A 15,112-nucleotide genomic window follows, 5' to 3' on the forward strand; every position below is an offset into this window, starting at 1 on the left:
TTCAAGATATACATAAAATTTAATGACACAGTCTGTAAGAAGTACAGAATTTTAAGTATTTGTTCTGTGCTATCAGATTTATATTTTAGAATTTTGCATGATCATTTAAAAACATTCTATTTCAAATTGGGTTGAATGTGATATGATCTATGGAAAAAGCCATTATGTGTTTTCAATGATAAATCTTAATTTTATTGGGTTTTTTTTTCAGTAATAAAATGATAAAAAATAATTACTATTGTTGTAATTTTAAGATTGTTACACTTTAGGCTGTCACTTGAAATGCAGTGTAGTTTTGTATCTGATTTTGTAACAAAAAAAAAAATTGTACAACTTGTCAAGGATATAAAAGTTAGTGTCTTTGAAGATTTCAGAAAAAAAGGTCTGTTATGATGTTTTTACAACGTCAGTACAACGTCTTTAATGACGTCTCAAGGACGTGAATAAATGACGTCTAAAAAACTTTCATTATCAACTACTTTGCAACGTCACTTCAACGTCTATAAAATGACGTCTAGAGGACGTATGAAAATGACGTCTAAAAAACTTTCATTTTCAATATCTTTGCAACGTCATTTCAACGTCTTGGCACAACGTTTTACCAACGTCTTAAAGACGTCAATTGCCTGCTGGGAAAGCTATCAAAAGTACAATTATAAAATATTGATCTATATTTATTTATATAGAACAAATGTATTCAGAAGATAAAATTATTGTATTTAGCGCTTATTTTTTTTCCCATTTAGCTAAGGCAAAACGAAGATGTTTACCGAATGGAATGTGGTATGTACACCCCTTCTTCAACCAGACATGGACGGATTTTACGGACTGTCAGAATAAAGACGATTCACGTGGTGCAAATGGAACTTTAATGGTACTCACATTTCCGGATTTTGCAAACTAAGTGTTCTTCTGACATGTTTTACTCATGAATTCAAGAAAGGCATTTTTATCAACCAAAATGTATGATCATAAATGACTACACTAATGAAAACATATCTTTTAACTTTTGACACTGTTCTTTAAATATGTTTTATCTTAATATAGCGCCATCTCCCGGTGATAGATACATTCTCATTCGTAGGATATAGCGTGTCCTTGGTATGTCTTCTTGTTGCAGTTGCTTTTTTGATAGGATTCAGGTAAGCAAAACAGAAAATCTCTTCGTTTAAGAAAAAAGTGTTTAACAATATTTTGAGCAGATACTGTTAAAAAAAAATATTAAAACGATTCAGAATTAAAAAAAAGACTACAATATAAAAAACAAGCCATTATGTTTGTTTTTTCTTCTCATGTGATTTAAACTATGGCATTGTTTAAAGGGCACCTTTAGTCAAAAAATATTGTTTTGATAAAATATTTATTTGCTTATTGAAAATCCAGTCCTGAAAAAATCACGTTTGTAAGATGTGTGGTTTAGCTGAAATTCATTAAAATGTCAAATGCTCGGCGAAAGTAATCTGAGCTCGGCAGTTTCCGCTGTTATCAGCTGCGTGACGTAAAGAATGTGAACAGATGCAGAGACAGCTTCAATGTTGTATACTACATAGCATGTAAATAAACATGTCCTCTGATACTCACAGTGAAACAAAAAGGGGTAGAAGATGTGTAGCGGGTGGGTGTTCGAGTACACATTTAGATGGATGCACTATCTTCCATTTAAAAAGAAACCAAATCTTGAACTCAAGTGGACTGTCTTTGTTAGGCTCAAGAGAAAATGGCCTTAGGGGCTTACCTGATATTTTAGCCTGTGTGAGTTACATTTTGATGATTCTTTTTATAGGTGAAATCAAAAATAATGACCACCAAATTGAGTGTAAATGAAAAAATGACCATAACACATTTTTAATTGTATCATCATACTGTACATGCATTCTATAGTTTTAAACAATTCTGAAATGGCAATATAATAAACAAATGCATAAAAAAAAGTTTCAGAATTTTCATTAGTATTAATTTTATAACATTATTTTTTTTTATCATTACATCCTAAAAGACTTTCTAAAATATATAATGAAAAGAAATTATTTTACTAGTTTTTGTATGCTTTAATGGTGTCAGGGATATATACATGATTAAATATCCTAAATTGAATTTCTTCTCTTGTGTATAATGTAAAATAAAATGGGTTCTTTTTTACATTATTTTTTCAATTCTGGTTTGAAAAGTTGAAAGAAATATGAAATAATAATTTCCCCTAAAATTACATTTTCAATTTTTTGGTTCAGTTTAGTCAATTCTTTAAATCTAGGCTAAAAAAATTGATATAAAAATAATATTTAGATCTTTTAGTGACCCTTTGTAATAATCTTGAGTTGCACTCCTGTATGTCTGATATGAATTTTATTCAACATTGTTTAAAAAATTATAACAAAGACAATAACTCGATCATTCAAAGTTTGTTAATCAGCTCATTTTTTTTGTATTAATATGACAAACTTTTCATATTTTCCAGTCTCTGAAACATTATTTTTAATGTGTAATTATTAATTTTATACACTGTACATTCTATAGTGAATATTTAAACATCTGTGTAACACTGTTATTCAAACATTATTACACATAGGGGATGCATACATATTACATCTACAGGTTTTTGAAGCGATAGAAAGGGGGTGGAGGTACAGTGTTATATGTTCAGTTTTTTTAATTTATGGATATGTTTTGCCGGAAAGCTTATACATATTTATTCATAATACACATTTCATGTAATGTTTGGATCATAATCAACAGGTCGAAATTCTTAGATTTACACATATAAACGAGTTGACTGAAGAGGGATTTTCAATTAATCACTCCCTTTTTATGAAAAAAGAAGTAAAAATTTATTCCAACATTATTGCACATTTTGAAGCTCAATATTTGCAAAATGTATTTTATAGCATATTGTTCTACACCACTGACAACTGAGGTCAACCAAAAACATACTACTAATTCATTAGCCTATACGTGTATTTATTCATATCTGATAAGCAATAATTCTTATATTTTTGTGCATTTCTGACCAAGAGCTTCAAACTAGAATTGTGAAACATAAATGGTATTGAAATTTTTTTGCCATATTATTGAAGTTCAAAAGTTATTGGAATTCAATGAATTTTTTAACAATTTTTCATTGCATAAGGCTCATCTTGGAATGGGAGAATGACAAGGTCCCAGTAGATGAATACCATCAAAATCTCTATCTTCATGGTCACTAAGATCTTCTTTATTATCTAAATCCTTCTCCAGATCCAAATCAAACCAAATATCATTTTCTTCTAATATTTCAATGTCATCTGTTTGTGAAGCCATGATGCTAATTTTAAGGTACAGGGCTCTCGGGGACACATTCGTGACGTTTCACATTCCACAGCTGATAAGAGAGTTTTTGCTGCTTTTACCCTCGTGTGTTTCCGTGAGCAGGCAGAAAATGTCAAATTTAATTGTTTTTATTAGCTAAACCACTGCAGATAAAGAGGTGCAGATTTTTCATGTGTTTATAGGTAAAATATTTTTATTGAATAGCGAAAAGAAAATATTTGACTAAAGGTGCCCTTTAAAGCCAAAATAACGGAGTTTCTAAACACTCTATCAACAACGCTTCATTGCAATATTGGCATAAATCTCCTATGTATGAATTAGAAAAAATACTGATTTTTCTTACCTTCATTTACATTAAACTTGCAGGCATCTGAACATGACCGTTCTCTGTCAAAATATTTCTTTATTCAAAATTTTCTCAAAACTTGTTTTGTAGGCAGATTTCTCACACTCATAGCATGCAACACGGTCAAATTTGAAATGCTGATTATATTTTTGTTGATGACATTAAACTTAGCCTTAACTTTCAAAGATATGGTTATATTATCTTTATACATATCTACAGATCTTATATTTTTTCACTGATAGATAATCCATGACTTTGTCATTTAAATCATTCCAAAACGTAAAACAAAATCACGAGAAAACTCTTGGCAATTTAGTAAACTAATGGTTATTAAAATTTTACTGAAAATGATTGATTTATAGAAGCCTGTCATTCAGTCAGCTTTCAAGACCTTTCAGAAATAATTTTATTAAGTGACTGGCAGAGGTTTATCATTAGAGTTATGGCCAGCAAGGCACAGTGGCTAGACCATTAGGTGAAAAGTCGCCGAGTTTAGAATTGATCTGGCGTGTAGAAATATGATCCCTCACTACTACATGGTCCAGAGTATCGTGTTTATGTATAAATACTACAGAGTACTGCAGGAGTCTTAAATTGAGTCGAATGATGTATATGGAGATAACGAACAGTGTGAAAATTCAAAAGTCCAATAAACAAAACAAGATAGGAGGGGAGCGGACCTCCAAGACATCAGAGGTGGGATCAGGTGCCACAGATTAGTGAGCATCAACTGTCCACAGGTCACACTCGCCGTGTGCTCCTTGTCAGGATAGGGAAAAAATGGAAAATCCGTCGTAAGTTCACAGTGAAAAAAAAACTTGAGTATGAAAAACGTCAGTAAGCATTTAACTCAATGATAAAATATATTTGCTGACAAGTTAATTGTATTGAGCATGGAATGGTAAAAGTTTACACACCATGGCACAACCTGGTTCTAGGAAGAAAAGGATTATAGTGACATTCAATTCATTGATGTGCTTGCAAAAATCGATGGAATTTGACCTCTGAACACTTTAGGAGATTAATTCAAATTGTCATTTTTCATTAAAAACCAAGCTTAAGGAGAATTATAGCGTTGTGCTTTGAGTGCACTTTGCCCAAATAGTAGTTTTGATTTGGCACAGAATGCACTCCTCTGCATTCTGCTTGCACCACACTCTATTTATATAATGAAGAAAGAGAAGGAAGGAAACAAAACAAATGCAGAATATTAATCATTCCAGTTATAATACAAGAGAATGAGAAATGATAATGAAATTAACAGTTTCATTTGATTTCCTGCAACCACGATAACAAACATATTCGCTTAATCAATATGGACCAGAAGAGGACTCAACAAGGAATTTTATATGTTGCTCTATGATGCATAATTTAAATGTTAAGAACCTTATTACTTTGTTACTTTCAGGCGGCTGCATTGCCAAAGAAACCTGATTCACATTAACTTATTCGTTTCGTTTATTCTGCGATCCATAATCTGTCTTGTTAAGGATGTTTTCCACACACCAAAAGGACGCTCATCCGTAATAAACAACAAAGCAACTCTCACTCCTCAAGGAACGGTAACTCATTGATCTACATCATTGGTTATACAACTGTAATGTCATTAAAATCTCTTTTCTCAAAAATTGATTTTTTTTCTCTCGTTGGTTTGAACAAACGACATTATAGGAATAGAAACAAAAAGTATAAAATTACAATAATGAGAGCTTTTTCCAGATAAAAAAAATGAAAAAAGTGAAATTAACGAACAGTGAACCTCTCAAGAAATCAATAAAAATACATATTTTTGAAGGGGACATAAAACATGGATTTATGGTAATACACATTTTCTTGATAATAAAGATAAAAAGGTTAAGATTATTAATACTGTGTGAGAAAACTAAAATCAATTCGTGTAAAGTGCTAGGCGCAAGAATTTCGCGTCGTTATAAGCTTAATTCATTATATCCTTTTTAATTTCATGTAGAATTTCTTTCAAATGTAAAAGTATACTCGCTGCAATTTAATTTTTTTTTACTTTCTTATACTGTGTAATACACATTTTTAAGCATACATTTTAACATCCTACAATATGTAGTTTTCTTATTTGCTACTTTTTAAAACTCATTTGAAAATGTTTCATATCCATGATCTTTTTATTCTTATATATTTATTAGAACTGGTCCTGTAAGCTGGTGTTCACATTCTTTAACTACATTCTATTGGCCAACTACATGTGGATATTAATGGAAGGGTTGTATCTCAACACTCTCATTTTTCTGTCAACCTTTAAAAAAAGCAGAAGATTTTACCTGTACATCATTTCGGGATGGTGTACGTATTGTTCGCTGTTTAATGGGTTTTTGTTATTCAGTAGAAAGCAAGGCCAACATCTCACGGTGAAAGCCATCTTTTTGCACATTTCTATAAGCCTTGCATTGACAATAGCTACAGTGGATGATGAAATCAAATAACGGACTCGATGATGTTTCCGATTTGTAAGCTGGATGTTTAAAGCAATTATGAAATACAGTAAAACACGTTTAGTACGAACACGGATATAACGAATTCACGGATATAACGAAGTTTTTCTGGGTCCCCGGCAAACTTCTTAACAAATCTTTGTAAAATTTTACGGTTATAACGAACTCTGATATAACGAATTTACGGATATAGCGAACTGATTTTGAGTCCCGTTGAGGTTTAATATAATGAATTTTACATCTTTTATAACGAACTATCAAAGTTTCAAAATTTGATTAATTGAACTGACTTTATTTTCTCTCAGCATTTGTATATAAATTTCAATTCATAATAAAACCTTTGTTATCGAAGATATGTTTTGTAATATTTGCTTCCCTAACATATTTGATAGTAACACTTGAAAGAAAACATGCATATTGCGAATTCGCTATATATGGTTATACGAATTCGTTATACGGATATAACGAATTACGGATATAGCGAATTAAATTCACAGGTCCCCAGGACTTCGCTATAACTGTGTTTTACTGTACATAATTTGTAAAGAAGGTCGCCTTTATTGCCAACATAGGAAGGTCATAGACGTTTTGTTTACTTTCACAATACTGTCACGTAAAGACATTTTGTGAAAGCTCAAAGAAATTAAGTCAGAAAAAGGTTGAGAAAATCATTTTAAACCAAATTTTCTGGCACCTTTTTTTCTATCTAAACACTCACAAAATGTTATATGAAAAAAATGAGCTATAAACTTTCTCGAATTATCTGGTTAAAAAAATCAATTCTTTGCAGAGAAATATCAGCGTGAGAGAAATATTTTTCAACCATGTCAATAAAATGTTTTTATTGTCTGATACTACAAATACAGTGTCCAAGCTTTCTGTACAGTGTATTTTAAGTACCATTAACACTTTCCTTTGACTGTTTATTTTCCTTTTTTATTGAAGTGTTACCTGTCATTTTTGTGATACCCTGGATCCTGGTCAGAAGATATCTTGAAGATACAATGTAAGGACGTTTATATTATAAGCAATGCACACGAAAGTATTTCACTTCGATTGTTACTGTATTGTTATTTTCAAATGTTTCATTGTGTGTCTCCAAACCTGAAAAAATAGTTGTTACAGTTAAAAGAGGTTTGTTTTTCGATTTATTGAAAAAAAGTACACTAAATAGTTATATACTTAAATAATTCTGAACAGGTAAAAGCAGTGATAATACATATGAGTAAAAAAATAATACCTGCCTTTCTACTTTTCTGTAGAGAAAAGTAATTACGTCTTCCAAAGTTATTGTTAGTAGATAAATAAATGACTATTTCACAACTAATGACGTCATCTTGCACCCAAATATTTGTTCTTTCTTTGCAGTCGCCCGCGTGGCGCAGTGATTAGAGCGTCTGCTCTATAGTCTCGAATCCCACTGCGGGACGTGGAAACCGGTCCTTCGGATGAGACCGTATAAACCGAGGCCTCCTGTCGCAGTAGGTGCTGGCACGAAAAAGATCCCTCACTGCTCAAAGACCCTGAGTGCCGAGCATAGGACAAAAAATTTGTAGCCCTCCACCGGCAAGTGGTGGCGTCTCCATATGAGTGAAAAATTCTCGAGAGGGACGTTAAACAATATACAATCAATCAGTCAATCTTTCTTTGCAAAAGAGTACAATCTTAGGTATTGTTAAAAGAGTATATTGCATAAATTACATATTATGAGGGTAATACTATTACCCAACAGTGTACGTATAGTTTTAAAGTAGGTAGTGAATATGAGAATTTGAATTTGAATAATTATATGTTTTTGAAGGTGTTGGAGCACTCATAATGCCGAAAACAAGTTTGTTTGGCTCATCCGGGGACCAATTGTAGCCACCATTGTGGTAATCTTTTTATTCGCGTTTCTTAAAGAGATTTAATTTGCGATTCGTAATCTGTCTTGTTAATGTCACCTCCATTTGATTTTCCGAAACATTAGATTCAATTCAAGGTGATAACTAAATTTGAAATTTCGACGTTTAATTCTTTGCAAACTAACGTTTATAACATGAGATATTAAGTAATTATATATTTTTTCAGATTAATTTCATATTCTTCATCAACATTATACGTGTTATTTTCACGAAGCTGAAAGCATCTCATGCTAATGATTGTGACCGGTATAGGTAACTTTTTGTTGTATATTATACAATGTCATACAAGATCACTTTGTCAACAACAAGATAATGAAAGCAATGGCGACACTTCTTACGAATAATTATTAAATTGAGTAATCTTTTATGTTATTCTGTATATATTTTGTTCATATTATAGTTTATTTCACAAAAATAACGAGATACATCAATTATAATTGGCTCTAGCATAAAAAACCAAAACAACTTTAAATTTCCTTCCGTATGATTATTCCTTGAAAATTAGCACTTAAAGCTTTTCGTATTAAAATGCTGTTTTGGTTTTATAATGCAATCGGAATCAGATATTTGTATAACTTGATTGATACTATTTCATATATGTGCTATATGTTCTGTATTTGTTTGGCCTATACAGAAAACTGGCCCGCTCCACGTTGGTCCTGATCCCCCTGTTCGGTGTGTACTATATGATATCTGTTGTCATGCCAGAATGTATGGACCCAGGTGTGGAACTTATCTGGTTGTATGTGGAGAGTGGAGTTAATTCATTTCAGGTATGCAGTTTGAATATATAAAGCGAAATATTAAATGTTTGATTGTATATTGTGAAAAGATTGTAGATTGTTGTCAGTTAGGATATATCAACAGTCTCATTTAAAGTCATCCTTTCGTTTGTTTTATGGTAGAGACAATGACCTTGGTGAGCAAATACAATTTATCATTGAGTCAAATGCTGACTTACTTTTCCATACTAAGTGTTAGGCAATTATTTAGTATAATACACACTGAATTGACAACAGATTTTTCCCGTTATTTCCCTTTCGTGACTAGAAGCACACGGCGGCTGTGACTGATCGGCAGGGGATACTAACTCCTCCATGACACCTGATCCCGCCCCTGATGATTTGGAGGTCCGTGTTTGCTCTGCTCTTATTTTGTAAAGTGTTAAATGGACTTTTGATCTTGAATGATGCTCGTTATTCCATATATTCCATGTTGCTACAATGTACAGACACTAAAACGTGCTACCATCTTTCATTCCGGTACAAGTACTTAGATAGATTTTATATCTACAAACAGGTTTCCTGATTGGCTTTTTAAAGTGGAGATAAAACAAATTTAGAGTGTTTGAAATATTTATGACCTTTTTAAGAGGATGGGATGGTGGAGATCGACAGATTGTCATTCACAATGTATTACATGAAATGTTGTCTTGCTTTACTTACAATCTCGCATGAATTTTCATTGCAGGGGTTTCTCGTTGCACTGCTCTTCTGCTTTCTAAATGGAGAAGTAAGTAAAGTGTTTATACTACTTAAAATTGTTTTTGTCCTGAATTTACAATGGGAAAAATACTATTGTACAATTTGTTTGCCAGGTCTTTGAGATTTAATGTGACTATTCAATAACTTTTTCTTAGGTTCAGCACGAAATACGCAAAGAATGGAACCGAAAGTGGGTAGATGGTCGGTTTAGCAATGCTTCCATAAAATCCAATAAAGCGCTGTCAATAGGAGCCGTTGTGAGGAAGAATAACTTATCGTCTGCAATACTAGCAAACGACACGTACAAAAGTAAAGGACAATGTCATAAACAGGACAGAAATCTTACAAATGACTGTGAAAAATATGATAAAGAATTCAAATTTCCTGAATTTGAAACAAAAGAAGAGGACGACAGATTGTTATATGGCACTTAATTTAAAATAAGAAAAAGGATATGGAATTTCATTTCTTTTTTATTCAACGCTTCATTGAAATTATAAAGATGAAATTTTTTTCAGTTTCCCATCTTTTTTCTTGAAATTGTTTAGTTCCTTTCAAATATCAGGGTGTCCGTAAAATAAATATTGAAGGAATTCTATTAATATATCTTTATTCTTACTTTAAAAAAAAGCTTTCTTGACTAAGAAATATATATGCACATGTTAGTACTTCAAAGTAAATTATAAGCTTCCAATTCCCTTACAAGGTCCAATAGTCTATTGATATATTTGAAATTTTTGGCAAACCTTTTTATTTGATTTTTCATATAAATGTCATCCAGAAAAAAAGAAAATCTTGAAATCATAGAGTTCCCGCATGAAAGTATATGACCTTTGACTTATTTCTTTTATAAAATGATTCATGCTGTTCACTTTCAAACCGATGAAATCTTTAATTATCCTAGTATGTGTTAACCTCAAGTCTTTGGCTGGGTTTAATTGATTCACAATTTCAAAAAAGATGATCAAAATGACAATTCCAACAATGTTGAATATCCATGTGTTTCAAACATCAAGAATATTCGTTATAACTTTACAGGTTACTGTAAACCAACTTTTATTCGCGGCGACGACTTTATTTAGCGATTTACCGAGAATAACATAGTTAGCGACGATTAATTTTCGCGAACAAGCAGTTTAATAGAATAAAAGACTTTAAGTACAAAAAGTATTCAAATCTACGTTCATATATTGGAGAACATAAAATGTACAACACTCTTAAAATCCAGAGTAAATATATTGTGCATTTCTTCAGCAAAAGTGATGTGGAGAAGAATCAGTTTCTTTATCTTTTAGACATGTTTTCACATATGTCAAAGGAACAATTAAATAACTCGAATCCCTGTACACATGAAAAGTGGGGAAAAATACAGAAAAAATCATGGGATCAGGTGCAATCAGCGAGGATTAAAATAAGCTGTCCGTTGGTTACATCCGCTGTGAGTTCTCCGTCTTGATCTGGAAAAACAATGTAATCCTAGATAAATAAGTACTAAGAAATATCAAAACAATACGTTTTAGATAAAAAGCAGGAAACATTCGACCTCCAGGACAGTTAGCTAAGGCGGTCATGTAACTGACTTAGGGACAGGCACAAATTAAGTGTTAATCGTATAATTAAGTAGGGTGTTTAGCGTAACATATTGACCAATCACAAAACGATAGCTTGTAAAATCAACTGGAAGATAAAACAATTCATGCAATGTTGTTTCATGTTACTTGTTATTAAAAAAAATACAAGAGAACAATGGGGCATACTCTAAAACCTGGCCTGGCCCCTTTGGCCTGGCCTGGCCTGGCCCCTTTGGAATAGCCTGGCCTGGCCTCTAAGTTGGCCTGGCCTCTATTTTGGCCTCTAATTTGGCTTCAAACCAAATTTTGGCATGGCCTCAAAAGTTGGCCAGGCCTCAAATTTGGCCTCTGTAAAAATCTTTGGACTCAATTTTGGCTTCACTCAAAAATAATTTCTTTTTCAGAATTTGATTGATTTTATTGATTTTTTATTGGTTTCATTTTTCACAGATTAAGCAGGTAAATAATATAATTCTGTTGATATGTAAATGTGGAAATTAAAATAATTAAACACTGCTACACATCTGATTTATTTTTATTGATTATCAATTGATCTGTTGCAATTCTGAAGACTATAACACAGAGCATATAATTTTACTTTCAATAAATCACTCTCTTAATGATTTATTAAATGTGCCTTTATTATTTTTTTTAATTTCCATGGTAGGAATGATAAGTTTTACAGAGTAAAACATTTAGAAACATCACATTTAAATTATCAAGACAACAAAGAGATGCAGATGAATAGTAATTAACTAAGAACTAAAAAGAATTTTATAATTTGCCATTTTAAGTATTACTTGTTAAATACAAGTTTTTTTTAAACTGTCTTTTAAAAAACTTGAATAAAAAAATATGTTTGATGATGTTGACTACTTTTACAAACTGATAGAAAAAAGAGTCAATACTATGACATGCAAGTAATTGACCACATTTTATATGATAGGGTTCTAATGGTCTGGTGGATAGGATGCAATTGTTCTACAGCACAAATGTTAATAAACTATCATCAAGCTCAACTTTTGTTTTGATAATTGTAGGTAGTGAAAGTTGTAGCAGACAATTCTTTATAAATCACGGGTGGCTTAACAGCCTATGCACATATACATGTCATTACTGATTAAGTTCAACCTTTAAACTCCCTGTCAAAAACCGTGCTGCAGAATTTTTTGTCATTTGATATCCAATTACAGTGTTACGGCACAGGAACAGAAAGTTATAAATTATCTGATAAAGTTATTTATCTTAATTCTTTTTAAATACCAACTGTTCTTAGATTAAAGTGAACATGAATTTTTAACAGAGTAATCAAATCAGTATAATATAAATATTTTGGTATCTGTCTTGGTATATTTATTTGAAAAAAAATCTTAGGTGCCTGTGTTCATATATCACACAGATGATGCAGGCATAACAGTAACACAACACTCCACAGTGTGTGAAAGATGATGATTCATCTACTTAACAAGCGGGAATTTTTCAAAGCTATAAATGACATTTCACATGAATTATTACTACAGATTTTTTTTTCAATGTTCACAATTTGGAAAACACAAAATTAACTCTGATAGTTTTTTTTCTAAATAATTATAAGCAAGAGTATCGGTAGCATGTCTGTATGAAATACCTGTAAATAATGAAATGAAATAAGTGTACACTGATCAACTAATAATCAATAAAAGTACATGTAGAAGTACATGATTATTTTTAATGTTCACATTTACATATCAACAAAAATATATTAATCACCTGCTTAATCTGTGAAAAAATGAAACCAATAAAAAATCAATAAAATCAATCAAATTCCGAAAAAGAAATTATTTTTGAGTGAAGCCAAAACTGAGGCCAAAAAATTTTACAGAGGCCAAATTTGAGGTCAGGCCAAAATTTGGTTTGAAGTCAAATTTGAGGCCAAAATAGAGGCCAGGCCAGGCCAAAGGGGCCAGGCCAGGTTTTAGAGTATGCCGAACAATGGTCTTTTTGATAAACGCTTATTATAAAAGTGTCATGTGTTAGAGTATCAAATGCACAACCAAGCTTCCTTTTGATGTGATATCATAAGCATGTCTTACATTAATATTTCTATTAATATAAGTGTGATTTGTTATACCAGGCGTTTCAAATTTTATCATTAGCGATAAAAAGCTGATTTCCTTGCTCAAGTTTTGAATGTATCAGAGACAGCAAATATCGGTGTTGCTATACACCTTCAAAAATACACTTCGGATAATGTGTGTGAATATAAAAAAGTGTGTTATTAAGTTTTTAAAATATAAATGGTAATTTGGTTTCTTGTTTGTTTTTATAACCTATAGAATTAAGCATTACCTAGATGTGCGACGTACATGTAATAAAGTACTTTTTTAAAAATATATACATGCTAAATCTATGTTACATGTAAGTTTTAGAGAAAGAGGAAAACTAATTTTTTTTTAATGTGTGATTTACTTTCGTTTACATTTCTTTCATTTTTGTCAGCAAAAGAATAATTATTAATTTGATATTCGGAAGGAATCTGTGTTCTTTATTTACAACTGGTACACATCGTAGGGTTATCTATAACAGTTTCTCAATCTCTATAAATCAAAAGAGTCATGTTGTTTGATTCCTTCGTGCTTCTTCATAAAATCTCAGCTCTATCCCACTTCTCATAAGAGAAGTCTTAAACAGTTCCTGACACAGTTTTTACCAGACGATACACCACCACACACACTGCTGATTACGATTATTTTTAAGGTTTAGTGTCAGAGATACATGACCTTCGGCAAAACACTCACATTTATGCCATATCTCAGCCACGTCAATCAATTGTTAGCAAGCGACTCAGCGATACCGAGTTCTTACGATACATTTAACGAAAATCTGCTTTAAAGGCTAAATATTTGATTTGTCATCATTGCAGGTTATTGGTACAATATAAAATCAAATAATATTTACTAACACAACTAAGTAAATATAAAAACTAATATTAATTTTTAGTTATGATCATTTTATTTTATATTTTATTTCAATAATGTGTTTTTATTCTTCAAACTTGATTGATCGAAGTTGGTTGTGAATAAGCTGGAATTTGAAGCTATAGTCCAACATTGCTTACATTATTTATATAAAAAAATTCTTTAAGGAAGAATTTTTTGTTGTTAATTTTTTAGTATAAGATGGATGATGCTGCCTTTTAAAAACTGTTGCAGACACATGACTATGTGTTTAAACTACTTAAATTTTTATTTTTTAATGTCTTTCATGTTTATTTAAATTTTAAAAATTCGTATTGATTTTGTTCATATTTTTTTAAAATTAATAAATTTTCTTTGTAGTATGTAAATCTATTTGTACAGCCTCTCTTCTTTGTTTGTCATTAAATACCGTTTCCTAAGGATGAACAAAGAATTTCCGATTATATGCAAAGCAAATGATAAATAATCCCAATGCACTCTTTAGGACCTATGGATTTATCTGTAGCACAAATGTATTGAGACACGTCAATATTTCGATTTAATTGCTGAAAATTAAATCGCGTTATTAGAGAGGCCCATATTCGGGGTTATCGGGTCATTAGTATTTTCCCGTTCTTTCAACTTTTGGTATTTTAGTCGAATCCTAAGGACTTCCTTTTCCGTTAGAGAATGAAGGGGAGCAGACAAATCCTGCATCTCAAGATAAAAATTTGTTTATTTATTTTATATTGTGTTAAAAAATTCATGTTATGCATGAAATTTTAGGAGAATGTTTCTAGCAATCTTTATTTTCGTGTGTATTTGCATCATTACCTACATGACTTTTCGGATGTTTTTCGATTTTGAAAAACCACATGCGTAATATAAAACAGAAAAGTCCTAACGCTTAGTCAATATTTGAGCAAAATATAATAATAATGATTTTATTTACAAAAAATTGTCGAAGTCGTAACGCTGAGTCAATATTAAAAATATTAATAATTATAATTTTATTATTAGGCCTATTTCTATATTGTATTTCTTATTCCAAAGTCGGTAGTTCCAGAAAATACCTAAAGTTAAACCCGCTGCCAAGCCGGTGA

The 15,112-nt window shown here is 31.3% G+C and overlaps 1 protein-coding gene across 1 annotated transcript; it reads left to right on the forward strand.

The window, feature by feature from the left end:
- Positions 1-507: 507 nt before the first annotated feature.
- Positions 508-11,246, forward strand: LOC134280618 (parathyroid hormone/parathyroid hormone-related peptide receptor-like). The gene is made up of 11 exons (XM_062763060.1): positions 508-523; positions 747-874; positions 1,048-1,142; positions 5,058-5,211; positions 5,809-5,965; positions 7,060-7,120; positions 7,916-7,988; positions 8,185-8,270; positions 8,653-8,791; positions 9,489-9,530; positions 9,658-11,246. The coding sequence occupies exons 1-11, from the start codon at positions 508-510 to the stop codon at positions 9,934-9,936; spliced, it is 1,230 nt and encodes a 409-aa protein (XP_062619044.1). The 3' UTR covers positions 9,937-11,246.
- The last annotated feature ends 3,866 nt before the right edge of the window (positions 11,247-15,112 follow it).

The sequence above is a fragment of the Saccostrea cucullata genome, unplaced genomic scaffold (genome assembly GCF_032062105.1).
Source record: "Saccostrea cucullata isolate Sc308-1 unplaced genomic scaffold, CSIRO_AGI_Scuc_v1 ctg6265, whole genome shotgun sequence".
In the NCBI taxonomy this organism is placed as follows: Eukaryota; Metazoa; Mollusca; class Bivalvia; order Ostreida; family Ostreidae; genus Saccostrea; species Saccostrea cuccullata.

Excerpts from the sequence above, each read along its gene's own strand:
- LOC134280618 (XM_062763060.1), top strand. Across the intron at positions 5,212-5,808 it reads CTCTCACTCCTCAAGGAACG|AACTGGTCCTGTAAGCTGGT; the intron begins GTAACTCATTGA and ends TATATTTATTAG. Across the intron at positions 7,121-7,915 it reads AGATATCTTGAAGATACAAT|GTGTTGGAGCACTCATAATG; the intron begins GTAAGGACGTTT and ends ATGTTTTTGAAG.